At 41.0% G+C, this 16466-nt stretch overlaps 1 protein-coding gene across 1 annotated transcript in view; it reads right to left on the bottom strand.

Moving 5' to 3' along the window:
* The window catches only part of EYS (eyes shut homolog), a gene marked incomplete at both ends in the record, with an annotated part of 830586 nt that overhangs the window by 58414 nt on the left and 755706 nt on the right, over positions 1–16466 (bottom strand). Inside the window, one exon of the mRNA XM_081998016.1 lies at positions 4766–4938. Coding sequence (XP_081854142.1) covers positions 4766–4938 — 173 coding nt within the window. The remainder of the gene's footprint in view (positions 1–4765; positions 4939–16466) is intronic.

Here is a 16466-nt window from a genome sequence, read left to right on the forward strand (position 1 = left end):
TAACTGGACTCAGTTTAAATGATACAGATCACTTTAACATACAATCTAAAAGTCGCTTGGGAGATTGAGTCAAGCTGCCCATGTAGACATAGTCTCTGTTCCGTATTGTTGCGTATTGATGATGTGCATTGCTAAATATTTCCTGTTTTCTATTTTAGTAAGTCACTAAATTCTTGTTTCACACAACTCCACTCCCCAAGTTTAAAATCACGAGGGCATTTAATGTAAGTGGTTAGGTGATAAATGCTCACCTGCACACCCACAAAGCAGCACAGAGCGACAATGGCAGGTGGGGGAACTCAGTTAATACCCTGCCCCAGCTACTCCTAGCCCTATCCCAGGAGCCATCAACCCACCACAGGTCCACCTCCACAATCCCAGAGGAGCATCGAGTCAGAGGAGCAGGCAGGAACCCCATGAAATGATGCGTTTTTAACTTGTCGTACCAAGTGTTCTGGTTTTGGTTTGTAGTTTCTTTATCACTTTTTCTTACATACTTGTAGAGACTGGTGTTGTTAGTGTGACTTCCAACTCTTAAGAGATGGCAATTGGAGCTCTGACATGGGCAAGACCCATAGCAATGGGCTCATTTGTGGCTCTGTCTACATCTTCATGCTAACTTTGTCTTTTGTAAATAATCTCTATTGGTAGGAGCAGCAATGCTGGCAGAAATCTGTAGTTCTATTTGGTACATTTGCTATACTCATTTTATCAAATAATCACTGTAACATCTTGCACATTTCTTGTTGATGAAGAGCAACTATTATTTGATAAGCATTTAGGAGAAACAAGGTTTTCTTTAGTGTTTCAGATGCAAAGTAGCATGCCCTTGGCTACTAATCTTAACAGTAGAGACAATATTATTGCATATCTTAAATGGGAGATGATTCATTAGGAATGTGTGCACCTAGACTTCAAATTTTATGGACCATTTCTTTCTAATAAATTTATTATCTCATCCACTCATTTTGTTATAGTAAACAATTAAATCTGTCTTCAGTTTCTAATATAACTTACATTGTTCTACCATGGTAATTAGGCAATCTATCTTCAGATACCTCACCAAACATATGGCTTTGATGCTGCCAGGGCTATCCCTAAGACTGCACCCAGCCTTCACTGCATTGTGGCTCTGTTTCTTCCCCCTTGGTTCAGTTTTAGCATATATGATAAAAAGGCCTTTTGCAGCTCATTTTAAGTTTCAGTGCAAAGTCCAGGTTAACAAGACTTCTGTCTGCGTTCAGTTTGTTGCTATTCCGTCTAAACTCTTAAGACACAATTAAACAAAATAGTATTTCATATTTCAATATTTTTTTTTATGCTGTGGGCTTGTTGAACCTGGAGTTATACTCTGTCTTATGAAGCTGGCTGTTCTTCCCCTTTTTGCTTGCTTACAGTGATGCTTCTGACAGTTTTACATTCAATCAAATGTCATTCTTTCTGTTCTTTCAAAGCCTTCAGCTCTGTAGTCTAATCAAACTAATGAATTTGTATACTTTCTCTCAATTTAGAATCTCTCCATTTTTACTCAGACTCTCAATTTAGAGACAGCTAACTATGAAGAGCTGCGGAAGAGCTTCGTTGAACGACTACAGGGAAAAAGTGTTAGATGATACTTAGTGCTGACAGATGTAAATTGAGGTAGATTACAGAAACAGTCCTGGCCTTAGATACAGAATGGTATGAGCTCACCATCAGCATTCAAAGAAAGAGGTGTTAGGAGTTTTAATAAGCAATTCCATGAAAACGTAAGTGAACTCATAGAAGGAAATAGAATGGAAGAAATGGTTAAGAAAAGGACAGAGAGCAAAACAGAAAAATGTCAAACAAACACCACTGTATAAAGCAGTGACATTATCACACCTTGAATATTGTGATCAGCTCTGGACCCTCATTTTAAAAAGGATGCAGTGGAACTGAGAAGAAACAAAGAAAGGCAGCCTGGATGGCGAAAGATATAGCATGGCTGGTGTCCCAGAAATGAATGGATCGACTTGGACTATTTAGAAATAATTTGGGGAGGGTTATAAGGATATATATGTATATAAAATCAGGAGAGACATGGAGAAGGTCAACAGGGAAACATTCATAAAACAGGGAACAACTCTGAAACATCTGTTCTAACACAGAAGCTTGAGGCATTAATGTCATTAGCAACTGAAGCAGTTAAGCAAACAAATGGAAGTACTTCTGTGCAAGCTATGTACTTAAGCTCTGGAACTCTTTGCCACAGGATGTTGTATATCAAGTTTACATGGACTCAATGACAAATTAGAGAAACGCATGGAAGAAAAGAAATCTATCAAGGGCTAACCCTGATACCAATCCCAGCAAATAAAACCCCAGTGTCTTGGTGCTACTGCAAGTTAAGAAAGATTACCAAGGAAGTATCATACATGCTTCATACACTTGTCTACGTATTTTCTATTGGCTATCTTGTAGACGCCCGTCTACAAGAAAGGCCGGAAGGAGGATCCTGGGAACTACAGGCCTGTCAGCCTGACCTCTGTACCGGGGAAGATTATGGAGCGGTTGGTCTTGAGAGTGCTCACAGGGCATCTGCAGGACAACCAAGGGATCAGGCCCAGCCAGCATGGGATCATGAAAGGCAGGTCCTGCTTGACCAACCTGATCTCCTTCTATGACCAGGTGACCCGCCTAGTGGATGAGGGAAAGGCTGTGGACGTTGTCTACCTGGACTTTAGTAAAGCCTTTGACAGCGTCTCCCACAGCATTCTCCTGCAGAAACTGGCGGCTCGTGGCTTAGACAGGTTTACTCTTCGCTGGGTGAGGAACTGGCTGGATGGCTGAGCCCAGAGAGTTGTGGTGAACGGCGTTAAATCCGGCTGGCGGCCAGTCACAAGCGGTGTTCCCCAGGGCTCGGTTCTGGGGCCGGTCTTATTCAATATCTTTATTGATGATCTGGATGAGGGAATTGAGTGCTCCCTCAGTAAGTTTGCAGATGACACCAAGTTGAGTGGGAGTGTTGATCTGCTGGAGGGTAGGAGGGCTCTGCAGAGGGATCTGGACAGGCTGGATCGATGGGCAGAGGCCAACTGTATGAGGTTTAATAAGACCAAGTGCAGGGTCCTGCACTTTGGCCACAACAACCCCATGCAACGCTACAGGCTTGGGGAGGAGTGGCTGGAGAGCAGCCCGGCAGAAAGGGACCTGGGGGTGCTGGTTGACAGCCGGCTGAATATGAGCCAGCAGTGTGCCCAGGTGGCCAAGGCGGCCAACAGCGTCCTGGCCTGTATCAGGAATAGTGTGGCCAGCAGGAGTAGGGAAGTGATTGTGCCCCTGTACTCGGCACTGGTGAGGCCGCACCTTGAATCCTGTGTTCAGTTTTGGGCCCCTCACTACAAGAAGGATGTTGAGGTGCTGGAGCGTGTCCAGAGAAGGGCAGCGAAGCTGGTGAGGGGTCTGGAGCACAAGTCTTATGAGGAGCGGCTGAGGGAACTGGGGTTGTTTAGTCTGGAGAAGAGGAGGCTGAGGGGAGACCTTATCGCTCTCCACAACTACCTGAAAGGGGGTTGTGGCGACGAGGGTGTTGGTCTCTTCTCCCAAGTAACCAGCGATAGGACCAGGGGAAATGGCCTCAAGCTGCGCCAGGGGAGGTTTAGATTGGATATTAGGAAAAATTTCTTCACTGAGAGGGTGGTCAGGCATTGGAACAGGCTGCCCAGGGAGGTGGTGGAGTCGCCATCCCTGGAAGTGTTCAAAAAACGTGTGGATGTGGCGCTTCAGGACATGGTTTAGAGGACATGGTGGTGCTGGATTAATGGTTGGACTTGATGATCTTAAAGGTCCTTTCCAACCTAGTGATTCTGTAATTACCAGGGTTAGATGAAAACATGGATAAAACATAAATATTCATCTACTGAAAATTTTGGATATTAAAATTTTAAATAAGTAAAGATGCATATGATATGAAGAAAAAGACAAGGCAGACTTTGATCCGACCTGAATATTGCTTAATATTTATTTTAAAAGACATTTCATATGCACTGCTGAATCAGCTCAGAAACAGTGATTATTTTCTGCATGCAGGTTTTTCAATCATTACTTCTTGCTACATTGAGTGTTAGGGAAATGAATACCTTGGATGTTCACACACAGGAATTTGTGACTTAGAACAGTCATTATAATCAATGCTTGAGGAATAAAAGCCCTTCACTTGGTAATATTAGTCAAAATGACCTATTTACTTAGCTTTATTAATTTCTCTTCATCCTGTCTCCTGTTTCATAGCAAAATACTTAGTAAATTTTAATTTATTCCTCTTTTTGATGTGAGAAATTAGTAAAATTTTAGCACCTGGTGGTATTTTTACAATCCAGAAAGTATTGTTTACACACTCCTTTTATTTACAATATGTACAAAGTAATGCTTCCCTAAGTAGAGGAAAAAGTCAAACTACAGGAGGAATTAATTTCTCCAAAAGAGCTCTCAGTCAAATCTCTCTCTCAGATTTTCTCCAGGTAACTTACTAAACCATCAGATACTACTTGGTATTTCCTAGCTTGTCTACTCTCAGCTTCTTTGATCCTTCTGCCTCCCTTTAACCGACACTTTTATGAAACAACATGCGAGGAGGGTGCTCAGCTCAGGCATTCTTTGCTAGTGACTGGATTTCGTGCTGTGTTTGTAGGTGAGGAGGTGGTCACTTCCAGTGTTTTGCCTTCAAAGCATTTGACTTGTTTCTTACCACAGCTTCTATGAATGACAGAAACTATGACTGATGCATAAAGAATATGGTTCTTACCATCACTGCAGAGGATGCCAGATCTTCCATATGGACAAAGGCAAACAGCATCTCGCCTGGACTTTGGAAAACATGTAGCACCATTTCCACATGGATTTTCATCACAAGTAGCAAACTGGCAGAGTTTTCCAGAGTAGAGTTTAGGGCATTCACAAAACCAATTTTCTGCATCACTGAAGAATTTAAATGAAAAACAAGAAAATATGTATAAATATCAAAACACACTTAGAAAAACAGGATGGGTTTTACACTCACTGAAAATCAGTGACATTTGACTTATGGTTGTAATATATTTTTTTGTTTTTACTCTCAAAACTGGTTTTTTTTTGCTTGTGTACCTGGCATTAGAGATGCCAGAATGCTTTATGGGTGACTTGAGTTGACAGGTTCTTTTGGGTTTAATTTTATATTTTAATTTATCATTCCTTTCATGGTAAAATATGTGACTTTTCTAATGTCTCACTAGTTATTTGTGCTGCTGTTTTCATAACATAGTTGAAATAACTGCTACAGAAAAACAGCTCTTCTGTTATGTCTGAAAAAAGGAAAGAAAGTGAAAACAAAAAATGTAAAGTTACTAGTTTACTTTGCAATTTACTTTGCAATACATTCAGGTATTACATATAGCTTGTGACCACACAGTAGGATGTAAAGAAAAACTGAAATATGAATACTTACAGTAGTGATTATATTGAAATTGAACCAGAATACACGGGTAGTATCTCTACTTTCATATATCTTATGTTCTCAGTCATAGAAAAAGTATTAGAATAGGCAAGGGAAAAAATAATTTGTAAGCAGTCTTGAGCGGTGATAAAAATAAATATTTAGAAATGTGCATATTCTGTTTGCATGAATTATCTTTTTTTTAGTATACAAAGATAGCACAACAGCAGATATCGTATGAAAACCAAAATCATGTGGGAAAGTGTAAGACATTCCCATCTATCACTTATTATAAATATATTTTCATTAAAGGTTTTATTTTAATTTCCCCTTGTTTTATGACTGAAATTAGATGACAGCAAGATAGGTCAGTTCATGTGATTACTACACATCCTTGGTATTGAACAGAAACATGTCTGTCTGTCTCACACTTGATAAGGTCACATGTGCCCGTGGGTGTGAATGCAGAAGACATGATGTGAGCTGTATCAAACCACAGCCATTAAGTTTTTCCAGATAATAGCATAATCATTAGGATGTTCAGTGATAAAATGTCAAATACGTGTGATTTCTGAAAATCTGTTCACTGCTTATAATATGCATGCAATCAGGTTAGAGAAAATAATCTGGATCTGAGACAACTCCTGTATTTTTTTAAAAGAGGGAAATACGTAAGTCTTGTGACAGTCTTTGTGCACTGCAGTTGATTAGTGTATTTCTAAACTGACCACCCACAGTTCTGGGGAGCGAGAATCTCAGCTGGAGAGTCTACCAGAATGAATCTCATGAATAACGCCTCCAGACACCTTTGCAAAAGAAAACTGCTATCAGCTGCAATAATAAATTTCTGTGTGTAGCCTATTCTATTTATAGCTCTGCTGCAGACACCGAGAAAGGAATGTAAATGAGATACTAGATTGCTTTCCTTTGTGCAGCATCGAGAAGCCTGCTTTCAATGGTTTTAATATCAGCATTGCACAGTTCAGCTAATTAAAAAAGCTATAATAGATTGAATTCTTCCTGGAAATCTACAGCTGATGGTGATGATCTTTAAAACTAGTTATCACATGTGTTTGTTTGTTTATAGAAGAGAAGACAGATCATTGCTGCTGACAGCCAAAATACAGAGACTTTAGTCCTCACTTCTAAAAATGCAATTTTGATACATTCTTCTATTGAGCTGTATGTCAACATTGGCCATTTCTTTTTATAGTCTTACTTTTGCTACTGTGGAGAAGATTAAAAATAGCAGGTTTCATAATGAATTGTGAGGAGTTTATTGTTATCAAAATGAGCAATGTTCTAACATTTCACTATTGATGCCATAACATCCTAATAACAAAGAAGAGTGATTCCCAATGAGGCAAAGAAAACAGTTTTTAAAGCATTCTACGAAATAATACAAAGCTTGAAAATGTAACAGCTAACCACACAGAAAAAATATCACAGCCAGTTAACAAGAATTAGTATACTGAAATACAAAGTCCCAAATGACTTACTATTCTCTCTCAAAAGAGTCTGTCACTGTACTTGGTTAAAAAGAGGACAAGGTCTCCCATGTTGTGCTGAATTAATCTCAGCTGCAAGAAATACATAAATGTTTGGATGACCAGGGACATCTCCCCAGTGGACTTCACAATTTCATGATACCCTGTTATCCTTTATAAATGCAAGAAGCAAATGAAAGAGGACAGCAAATCAGAAAGGTAATATCTTTTTCCTATCTGGTACATCTGTGAATGGCTTCAGGAAAAAGTCATTGGATAAGTACAAATATGAGCTGAAGAAAGTGAATAATGTGTGAAAAAAACCAAGGAAAATATCAGAATTTTGGGGCTGCAAAATTATAAACAAGTTTGGAATGTTTTGCTGAAATGTATTATATGTCCATATTAGTGTTTGAGTTCAGATCCAGAGTGTGGTTTTGAAGCAAACCTCCCTGCTGTGCCCAGTTGAAACGCCTTGGTTCACGCTGTGAGGTGGTCTCAAGAATACTCAATTTCTTTCAGATGAACCTGCACCAGAAGATTGTCTCACACCCCAGGTACTTCAGCTGCTAATGGGCATTCAGTCCATAGGGCCAGACCAAGTCTAGTGTGAGTAAAGCTCCCAGAAACGTGAATAACGGGGATGCTGTATCCTCAGCACTAATCAATTTGCCCTGTAGATCTACTCCTATTGAACTACATTATCTGCTAATATAGATGCAGATTTATACGCCATCAAAAGAAAATCAGGCAGCTGTGGCGTATACTATGTATCAAAAGAGGCTCCAGATTTTAAACTGGGGTACTGATGAACTCCAGAAGTCAATAGAGAAAAAAACCTAACTGTCCAGAGTCATATGAAGGAAGAATGTCACAACCAGTGACAGAAAATGGGAGAAGTACAGAAATAGTGTAGAAAAGAAGTGTAAGAGACAAGAACAATACTACTAGAGCACTATCACCTCATGTCACCAGGCTTACAAGATATGAAGAAAAAACTGTAGGGAAGAGGAACTGTTCTCCAACAGTCTTATAATCCTCCTCTGAAATGGTAAGGGACACATTTTTCATTACCATTTCCCGTGTTAAAATGTTCCTTTGCTCTTTGGTCTAGACATTAGATTGGAAAGAAAATCATGAAGAAGCATTTGCATGGTATGACATGATATTGGTAATTCAATACCACAAATTCTTCTCCTTGAATCAGTACTACATCTGTGACCTAATTTAGCAAAATCAGAGTTTTGTATAAGATTCACACCTTTAGGATGCCAACACAGGCTTTGATAACTTATTTTTTTTTAAATATTGCACTACGGAGAGGAAACTGGATTGCAACACATTAATAATACAGTCACAGCTGTATTTAACCACATTTTTTGACTTTTAAACTAATTATGCTTATAAAAGAAAAGATTACAATCCCTCTGTACAATGTGTCTAGACATAATTTGTACTTAGTGCTGTGGTTCTCCAAAGCTTAGTATAATTTTCTATAAGCCTGTGCTTTTTCCATCTCTATGGTGGGGACGCTATGCTCTGTGATTCCAACTGAGAGCACTGTACATGCCATTTGTGTAGTCGTGCATGAGAGGGCTTCCCGGAAAGTAAGCGCCCTCAACAGCCTTTAATCATGACAGTGCTAAGCTGAGAATGTGAAAAACTACGTGTCACATGGGGTTCAATATTTAACGACACAAGTTCTTTTAGTGCTCTCACTATATTGTCTGGGATAAAGCTATGGAAGTCGGAGGGAAAAGCTTCCCGAGCTTCTACAGTTAATAAACAGTAGATGTAATTCAGTTTCTTTTAAAGTTGTTACTATTATTTATCCCTAGTGCCATTTTGTTTTAAATTACTGGAAGCTGAAAGGAGCATCATACTCTAACAGTTTAAACTTTACATTGAATTACACTTAAAGACTCATTAAATGTCTTTCTAGAAAATACCAGGATAATGTAAAGGTGATTAGGATCCTCCTTCGAAATTTTTTTTAGACAAATCCACAGAAACTCATTGCAGACAGAAGGATAACCTTATCTCACCAATAACCTTAAAAAAATCAAAGGACAGTATTTAAAGGAGGCATTTCTTCCTTGTGCGCAGCAGGTGTTTTTCTAGTATATGTCTGTCAATCTTTCCCTGTATTATACACCTCCAAAAAATCAATTCAGATTTCCTGCTGCTTTAGTACTTTCACCCAGATTTCCTCAGTTACGGTGTCTTCTCTAGATCTGAGTGCTTTTGTTAGATTCACTGTTTTGAATCCTTTTTTCCTCTATCAGGAATTATTATTCTGCAAGCTCTGGTGATTCATTTTAAATATCCTTTCCTTTCACTGAAAGCACTTTCTAAACTGCATCTTTTTATATAAACAACCACTGACAGGCTCTCTTTAAACCAAGTCTAATTCATTTATAAACCAAATTGGTTTTGAAACCTCCTAGGGAAAATATTTCCAGATTGGTTGAGTGCACTCATGGAAAAAAGCTTTTGCTTTAAATTTTCCTTGAGGCAGGCTTACACTCAGAGTTATACTGGTTCTAGCAGGGACTAAATAGGAGCTCACATTTAAATGATACTTCCAAATACTTTGACCCAGGTTAAAAGTATTGGAGTAGGAAGTTTCCAATTCCACTTCAAAAAGGAGGAGTGACAAAAATGTTCCAGCACCTCGCTTGCCTGTTGCCAGCATATAAGAAAAAGACCGTTGGGTACAAAATGGTTCAGCTCAAACAAAAATTCATTTATAGGACCCAACTAAGAAATTTAATTAAATAGATGCTTGATCCATCCCAGTCACTCAACAATGAGCATCTGCTCAATGTTATCATTAAACATATGCATATGAGTTTCCTTGAACAAGAATCCACTCCTGAAACAATACCTAAACCTTAGAAAGTTCACTGGATTTGTGCTTGAGTTAGTTATGACTTAGGAAGGACAGAATTTCGTTTATGGAAATTATGAAGAAGGAAGAGCTCTTGCTTATTGGCAGAATATTGGTACCATTATTTTCAGGAATTTAGGATTGTTAAAATTTATTTTAAAATTACTCATTCAAATATCTAACACAGTACTATCTAGCTTTTCAGGATCATGAAGACTCTTCTGGAATCTTTTATAAAGCCTCTTTAACCTCCATTTTCCACTCGGTGAACATGCAGGTGATTCCCTGTCACATGAAGGATACACAGCCATTAACTAATATGATGTAAAAAAAGCCTTGTCCTGTAATGTGACAATTATGACCATTTCTGTCACACAAGAGGATACACAATTGTGGTATCAAGTACTTCTGGATATATAACACTTAATGGGTTAAAGATCCCTCAGGAAAATGTACAGCAAGCAATGGCTGGTGAGAACAATTTATGTGGGCAACAATCCATTCCCTGGCCACATCTAGGAAGAGAAATAATGGTCTGTCAGGCTGGGTCCATCACAAGAGCTGTAATTTGCTCTCACACTGCTCCTTTCCCCAATCTCCTCAGTCTTTTCAGTTAAATATACATTTTTCTCTTTCTTTGTGTGGAATCAGGAAAAAATAGTAAATAGATGTTATCATCTGCTGCAAAATAGCAATATATATTATATATAATATAAATAACATAAAAATAAATATTTTATTTGTAAACATAAAATGAAAAAAAATTTTTAAAAGTTGAAAAGCTATGATTTTGATAATAAAAAATTAGCACTTTATGGAACATGGGCAGGGAAGTATGTGAACGTTTTCAACAGTGTAAGGTAGAAGCCAGATCTCCACCTCTCCCTGAAATCATATGCTGCCTGACTTCTGTTTGTCTTTTGAAAATCTCTCATAATTCCTTATGACAGAAACTTTCCAATTGCTCCCAGCAGTCCCTAGAGCACTAAAGAGCATTTGTTTAAATATATGTACTACTTGCAGAAGGACTTGTGAGCACCATATGCAAAGCAGTAACAGTGAACATCGGTGTGCACCATATTGCTTGTTGTACTGTTTTCATTAAAAATGCATAGTACTCTACTACTCATTTGTTAGAATTTTAAAACAATCTTTTAGCACAAAAACATTCATTATTTCAATGTTAGATGAATTTATAGGTTGCAGAACTATGTAATTTAACAATTTCCAAGCTTTCAAAGTCTCCTCGCAGAGCAACTGTAATTAGCTACACTGATCATGAGGAATCATAGAATCATTTTGGTTGGAAAAGACCTTTAAGATCATGAAGTCCAACCGTAAGCCTAACATTGCCAAGTCTATCACTAAACCATGTCCCTAAGTGCCACATCTACATGTCTTTTAAATACCTGCAGGGATGGTGACTCAAACAGTTAGATGTGTGTGTCTAAGTGGTGCAGCAGGTTGCTAAACATTTCTCGTTGGATTATGGGGGCTTCATTCTTCAAAAGGTCATAAACTCTCCTTTTTTTTCCTGAGCTCCAGCCAAAGCTCTCTGTTCAGCCAGGCTGGTCTTCTTCCCCGCTGGCTTGTCTTTTGTCACATGGGGACAGTCTGCTCCTGTGCCTTTCAGATTCCCTTCTTGAAGAATCTCCAGGTTTCTTGGGCTCCTTTACCCTTCAGGACTGCCTCCCAAGGCACTCTGTCAAACAGTGTCCTGAAGAGGCCAAAGTCTGCCTTCCAGAAGTCCAAGGTGGCAGGTCTGCTGACGCTTCTTACTTCTCTGAGAATCAAAAAGTCTATCATTTCATGATCTCTATTCCTAAGACAGCTTCCAACTATCACATTACTCACAAGTCCTTCTCTGTTTGCAAACAATAGGTCTGGTGGGGCATCTTCCCTAGTTGGCTCACTCACCAGCTGTGTCAGGAAGTTTTCCACACATTCCGGGAACCACCTAGACTGTTTCCTCTCCACTGTATTGTATTTCCAGCCAACATCTGGGAAGTTGAAGACCCCCATGAGAACAAGGACTAGTGATTGTAAGACTTCTCCCAGCTGCTTATAGACTATTTCATCTGTCTCTTCATCCTGGCTGAGTGGTCTATAACAGACCCCTACCATGATACCTGCCTTGCTGGGTTTCACCTGATTCTTACCCATAAACACTCAACCACTTCATCACCATCGTCAAGTACTAGACAGTCAAAACACTCCCTAACATACAGGACTACCCCACTGCCTCTCCTTCTTTGCCTACCCCTTCTGAAGAGTTTATAGCCATCCCTTCACAGAATCACACAGAATCTTTAAGGTTGGAAAGGACCTTCAAGAACAAGTCCAACGATTAATTCAGCGCCACCATGATCCCTAAACCATGTCCTGAAGCACCACATCCACACGTTTTTTGAACACTTCCAGACATGGCGACTCCACCACCTCCCTGGGCAGCCTCTTCCAATGCTTGACCAGCCTCTCGGTGAAGAAATTTTTCCTAATATCCAATCTAAACATCCCCTCGCACAACTTGAGGCCATTTCCTCTCATCCTATCGCTGGTTACTTGGGAAAAGAGACCAACACCCTCATCGCCACAACCCCCTTTCAGGTAGTTGTAGAGAGCGATAAGGTCTCCCCTCAGCCTCCTCTTCTCCACACTGAACAACCCCAGTTCCCTCAGCCGCTCCTCAGAAGACTTGTGCTCCAGACCCCTCACCAGCTTCGTTGCCCTTCTCTGGACACGCTCCAGCACCTCAACATCCTTCTTGTAGTGAGGGGCCCAAAACTGAACACAGGATTCAAGCTGAGGCCTCACCAGTGCCGAGTACAGGGGCACAATCACTTCCCTACTCCTGCTGGCCACACTAGTTCTGATACAGGCCAGGATGATGTTGGCCTTCTTGGCCACCTGGGCACACTGCTGGCTCATATTCAGCCGGCTGTCAACCAGCACCCCCAGGTCCCTTTCCGCTGGGCAGCTCTCCAGCCACTCCTCCCCAAGCCTGTAGCGTTGCATGGGGTTGTTGTGGCCAAAGTGCAGGACCCGGCACTTGGCCTTATTAAACCTCATACAGTTGACCTTGGCCCATCGATCCAGCCTGTCCAGATCCCTCTGCAGAGCACTCCTATCCTCCAGCAGATCAACACTCCCACCCAACTTGGTGTCATCTGCAAACTGAGGGAGCACTCGATCCCCTCATCCAGATCATCAATAAAGATATTGAACAAGACCGGCCCCAGAACCGAGCCCTCTGCGGAACACCGCTTGTGACTGGCCGCCAGCCGGATTTAACGCCGTTCACCACGGCTCTCTGGGCTCAGCCATCCAGCCAGTTCCGCACGCAGCGAAGAGTAAACCTGTCCAAGCCACAAGCCACCAGTTTCTCCAGGAGAATGCTGTGGGAGACGCTGTCAAAGGCTTTACTAAAGTCCAGGTAGGCAACATCCACAGCCTTTCCCTCATCCACTAGGCGGGTCACCTGGTCATAGAAGGAGATCAGGTTGGTCAAGCAGGACCTGCCTTTCATGATCCCATGCTGGCTGGGCCTGATCCCTTGGTTGTCCTGCAGATGCCCTGTGAGCACTCTCAAGACGAACCACTCCATGATCTTCCCCAGTATGGAGGTCATGTTGACAGGCCTGTAGTTCCCAGGATCCTCCTTCCAGCCTTTCTTGTAGACAGGCATCACATTGGCAAGCCTCCAGTCATCTGGGACCTCCCCTGTTAACCAGGACTGCTGATAAATGATGGAGAGTGGCTTGGCAAGCTCCTCCACCAGCTCCCTCAGTACTCTTGGGTGGATCCCGTCCGGCCCCATAGACTTGTGAGTGTCCAGGGGGTTTAACATGTCCTTAACTGCTTCCTCCTGGATTATGGGTGGGTTATTGTGCTCTCCATCCCCATCTTCCAGCTCAGGGGGCTGAATACCCTGTGGATACCTGGACTGGCTATTAAAGACTGAGGCAAAGAAGGCATTAAGTACCTCAACCTTGTCCTCGTCCTTGGAGACAATGTTCCCCGCCATATTCAGTAAGGGATGGAGATTCTCCTTGCCTCTCTTTTTGTTAATGTATTTGTAGAAGCATTTTCTATTATCTTTTGCAACTATGGCCAGACTGAGCTCTAGCTGGGCTTTTGCCGTTCTAATTTTGTCTCTGCTTGACTTAACGAGATCCTTGTACTCTTCGTGAGTTGCCTGCCCCTTCTTCCAGAGGTGATAAACTCTCTTCTTTTCCCTGAGTCCCAGCAAAATCTCCCTGTTCAGCCAGGCCGGTCGCCTTCCCCGCCAGCTCTTCTTATGGCACATGGGGACCACCAGCTCCTGCACCTTTAAGATTTCCTTCTTGAAGACTGTCCAGCCTTCCTGGACCCCTTTGTCCTTCAGGACTGTCTCCCAAGGGACTCTCTCATCCAGTGACCTGAACAGGCCAAAGTCTGCCCTCTGGAAGTCCATGGTAGCAGTTTTGCTGACCCGTCTCCTTACTTCGCTCACAATGGAGAATTCTATCACGTTGTGGTCGCTAAGCCCAAGACGGCCTCCAACCACCACATCTCTCACCAGTCCTTCTCTGTTTGTAAACAGCAGGTCCAGCAAGGCACCTCCCCTGGTAGGCTCACTTACGAGCTGTGTCAGGAAGTTATCCTCCACACACTCCAGGAACCTCCTACTCTGTTTCCTCTCTGCCTTGTTATACTTCCAACAGATGTCCGGTAGATTGATGTCCCCCACAAGAACAAGGGCCAGCGAATGCGAGACTTCTGCCAGTCGCTTATAGAATGTCTCATCTGTCTCTTTGTCCTGGCTGGGTGGTCTGTAACAGACTCCCAGCAAGATATCTGTCTCATTGGCCTTCCCCCTCACCCTTACCCATAAGCACTCTACTTGGTCTTCACAATCATTGTTTTCTATGCAATCAAAACACTTCCTAACATACAGAGCCACCTCACCACCTCTCCTTCCTTACCTATCCCTTCGGAAGAGCTTATAGCCATCCATTGCAGCACTCCAGTCATGAGAAGCACCCCACCATGTTTCTGTGATGGCAACTACATCATAGCTGTCCATTCCAGCACTCTCAGTTGTGTGAGTCATCTCACCATGTATCCAGGAGTTGGATAACAATAAATTTGAAGAACAAAATCTTGACAAGTTTGTAAAGTAACAGTATTTTCTTTAAATTCACAACATAATAATTTTGAAGTATAATGACTATAATCTAAATCCAGAACTGTCTACTACGGAAAGAGAAATAAAGTTTGTGTAAATCTAGGTGTTACACTTTTCTCTGTTTCTCAGTTTCTTCATAATAGTTTTTTTCTGTTTCTATTCTAAAAAAGATTTTTTAGTTACGTATTTATTATTTTAAACTTTCTTAGATGCAAACTCTTCCCATCTCATTCTGAATTCAACTTATGGAAAGAGGTTTTCACAACCGTTTCTTCATTGCATTGTCACTAGTCCTACCAATTTGCAACTCTAATAATCAGTGGCTCAGCATTTCCTTTTTATCTGTTTAGCCCCCATTACTCTTTGTAGTTTAAAAACATCCGTAATCATAAGGAGTTGATCTTATAAGCCTAGTTTATGTACAGGGCTGGAAGCCAGAAATCTCTAAGGTCTCACATAAAAGGGTAAGTTAGGCTTTGAACTTGTAGGGCATCATCACCTTCCCCACAGTGATTTGTCCTATGCACACAGTTACTTCCCGATACCTCCTGTTAATTCAAATGCACAGCCTTCTTTTTAATCCTTGGTACCATCTCAGGTCCTTCTAGTTTCAACTCAGTCTGTGAACTTTCTATTTTAAGCTCAACAAAATAGAGATCATTTTACCTCATGCACATAACACAGTGTAATATTACATACAAGCATTAGTGTTTACGAAACTTGTAAAATGAAATGCACCTTAAGCTATGGATAAAAGCAGCAATTACAAAATGTTCTATGAAAACCTGACAACATTGTAATGAGGCAAGGTCAACCATAGCTGCTTTGAACTGATCGCATCTTTACCATTCACTTTGGATACTCCCTTTCCTAACAATCGTACAAACACCACAAGAAATAAATTCTGAATGAATGAACTTCACGGAGGAGAATCTGAAATAAACCTTTCTCAGAGGGTCCATCTTGCCACATTACATCTGCACCCTATTTTTCTCCGTGATTGCCAAATGAGAATTTGTACCTCACTTGTTCATTTCTTAATGAAAACATAAAACTGGGTGCACAGGCATACACTCTCTTTTTTTCTCTGGACAGCTAACAACCACAAGAAGTTTTAACTGGGACAGAGCAGGTATTATGATAATGCTTTTCCATGGAAGGCGATGACTATGAGCCATACTTTTGCAACAATATTTTAACATTAATGAGAAAGTCCTCTCTCTCCACTTTGCCTATTCAAACATTGCATGTAGTTTCTCATTTTTTATTTGTGTTTGTTGTCTACCCATGGGCCTTGGGAACTTGCTGTTTTTTTCAGATTGTTTAAGCTGACACAGGAAAAAATAATATTCCTCCCTACAAACCACACCAGTGAACATCTGTGGACAGATATTCTCTGTGTTTCCACAGTGGGTAGTGAAATGTAGCCCTATGTTCCTTCTGCCTATGAGTTACAGCAAATATGGTTAAATAATAACATAAAGTAATATA

The sequence above is a fragment of the Phaethon aethereus genome (genome assembly GCF_964289735.1).
Source record: "Phaethon aethereus genome assembly, chromosome: 3".
Lineage (NCBI taxonomy): Eukaryota > Metazoa > Chordata > Aves > Phaethontiformes > Phaethontidae > Phaethon > Phaethon aethereus.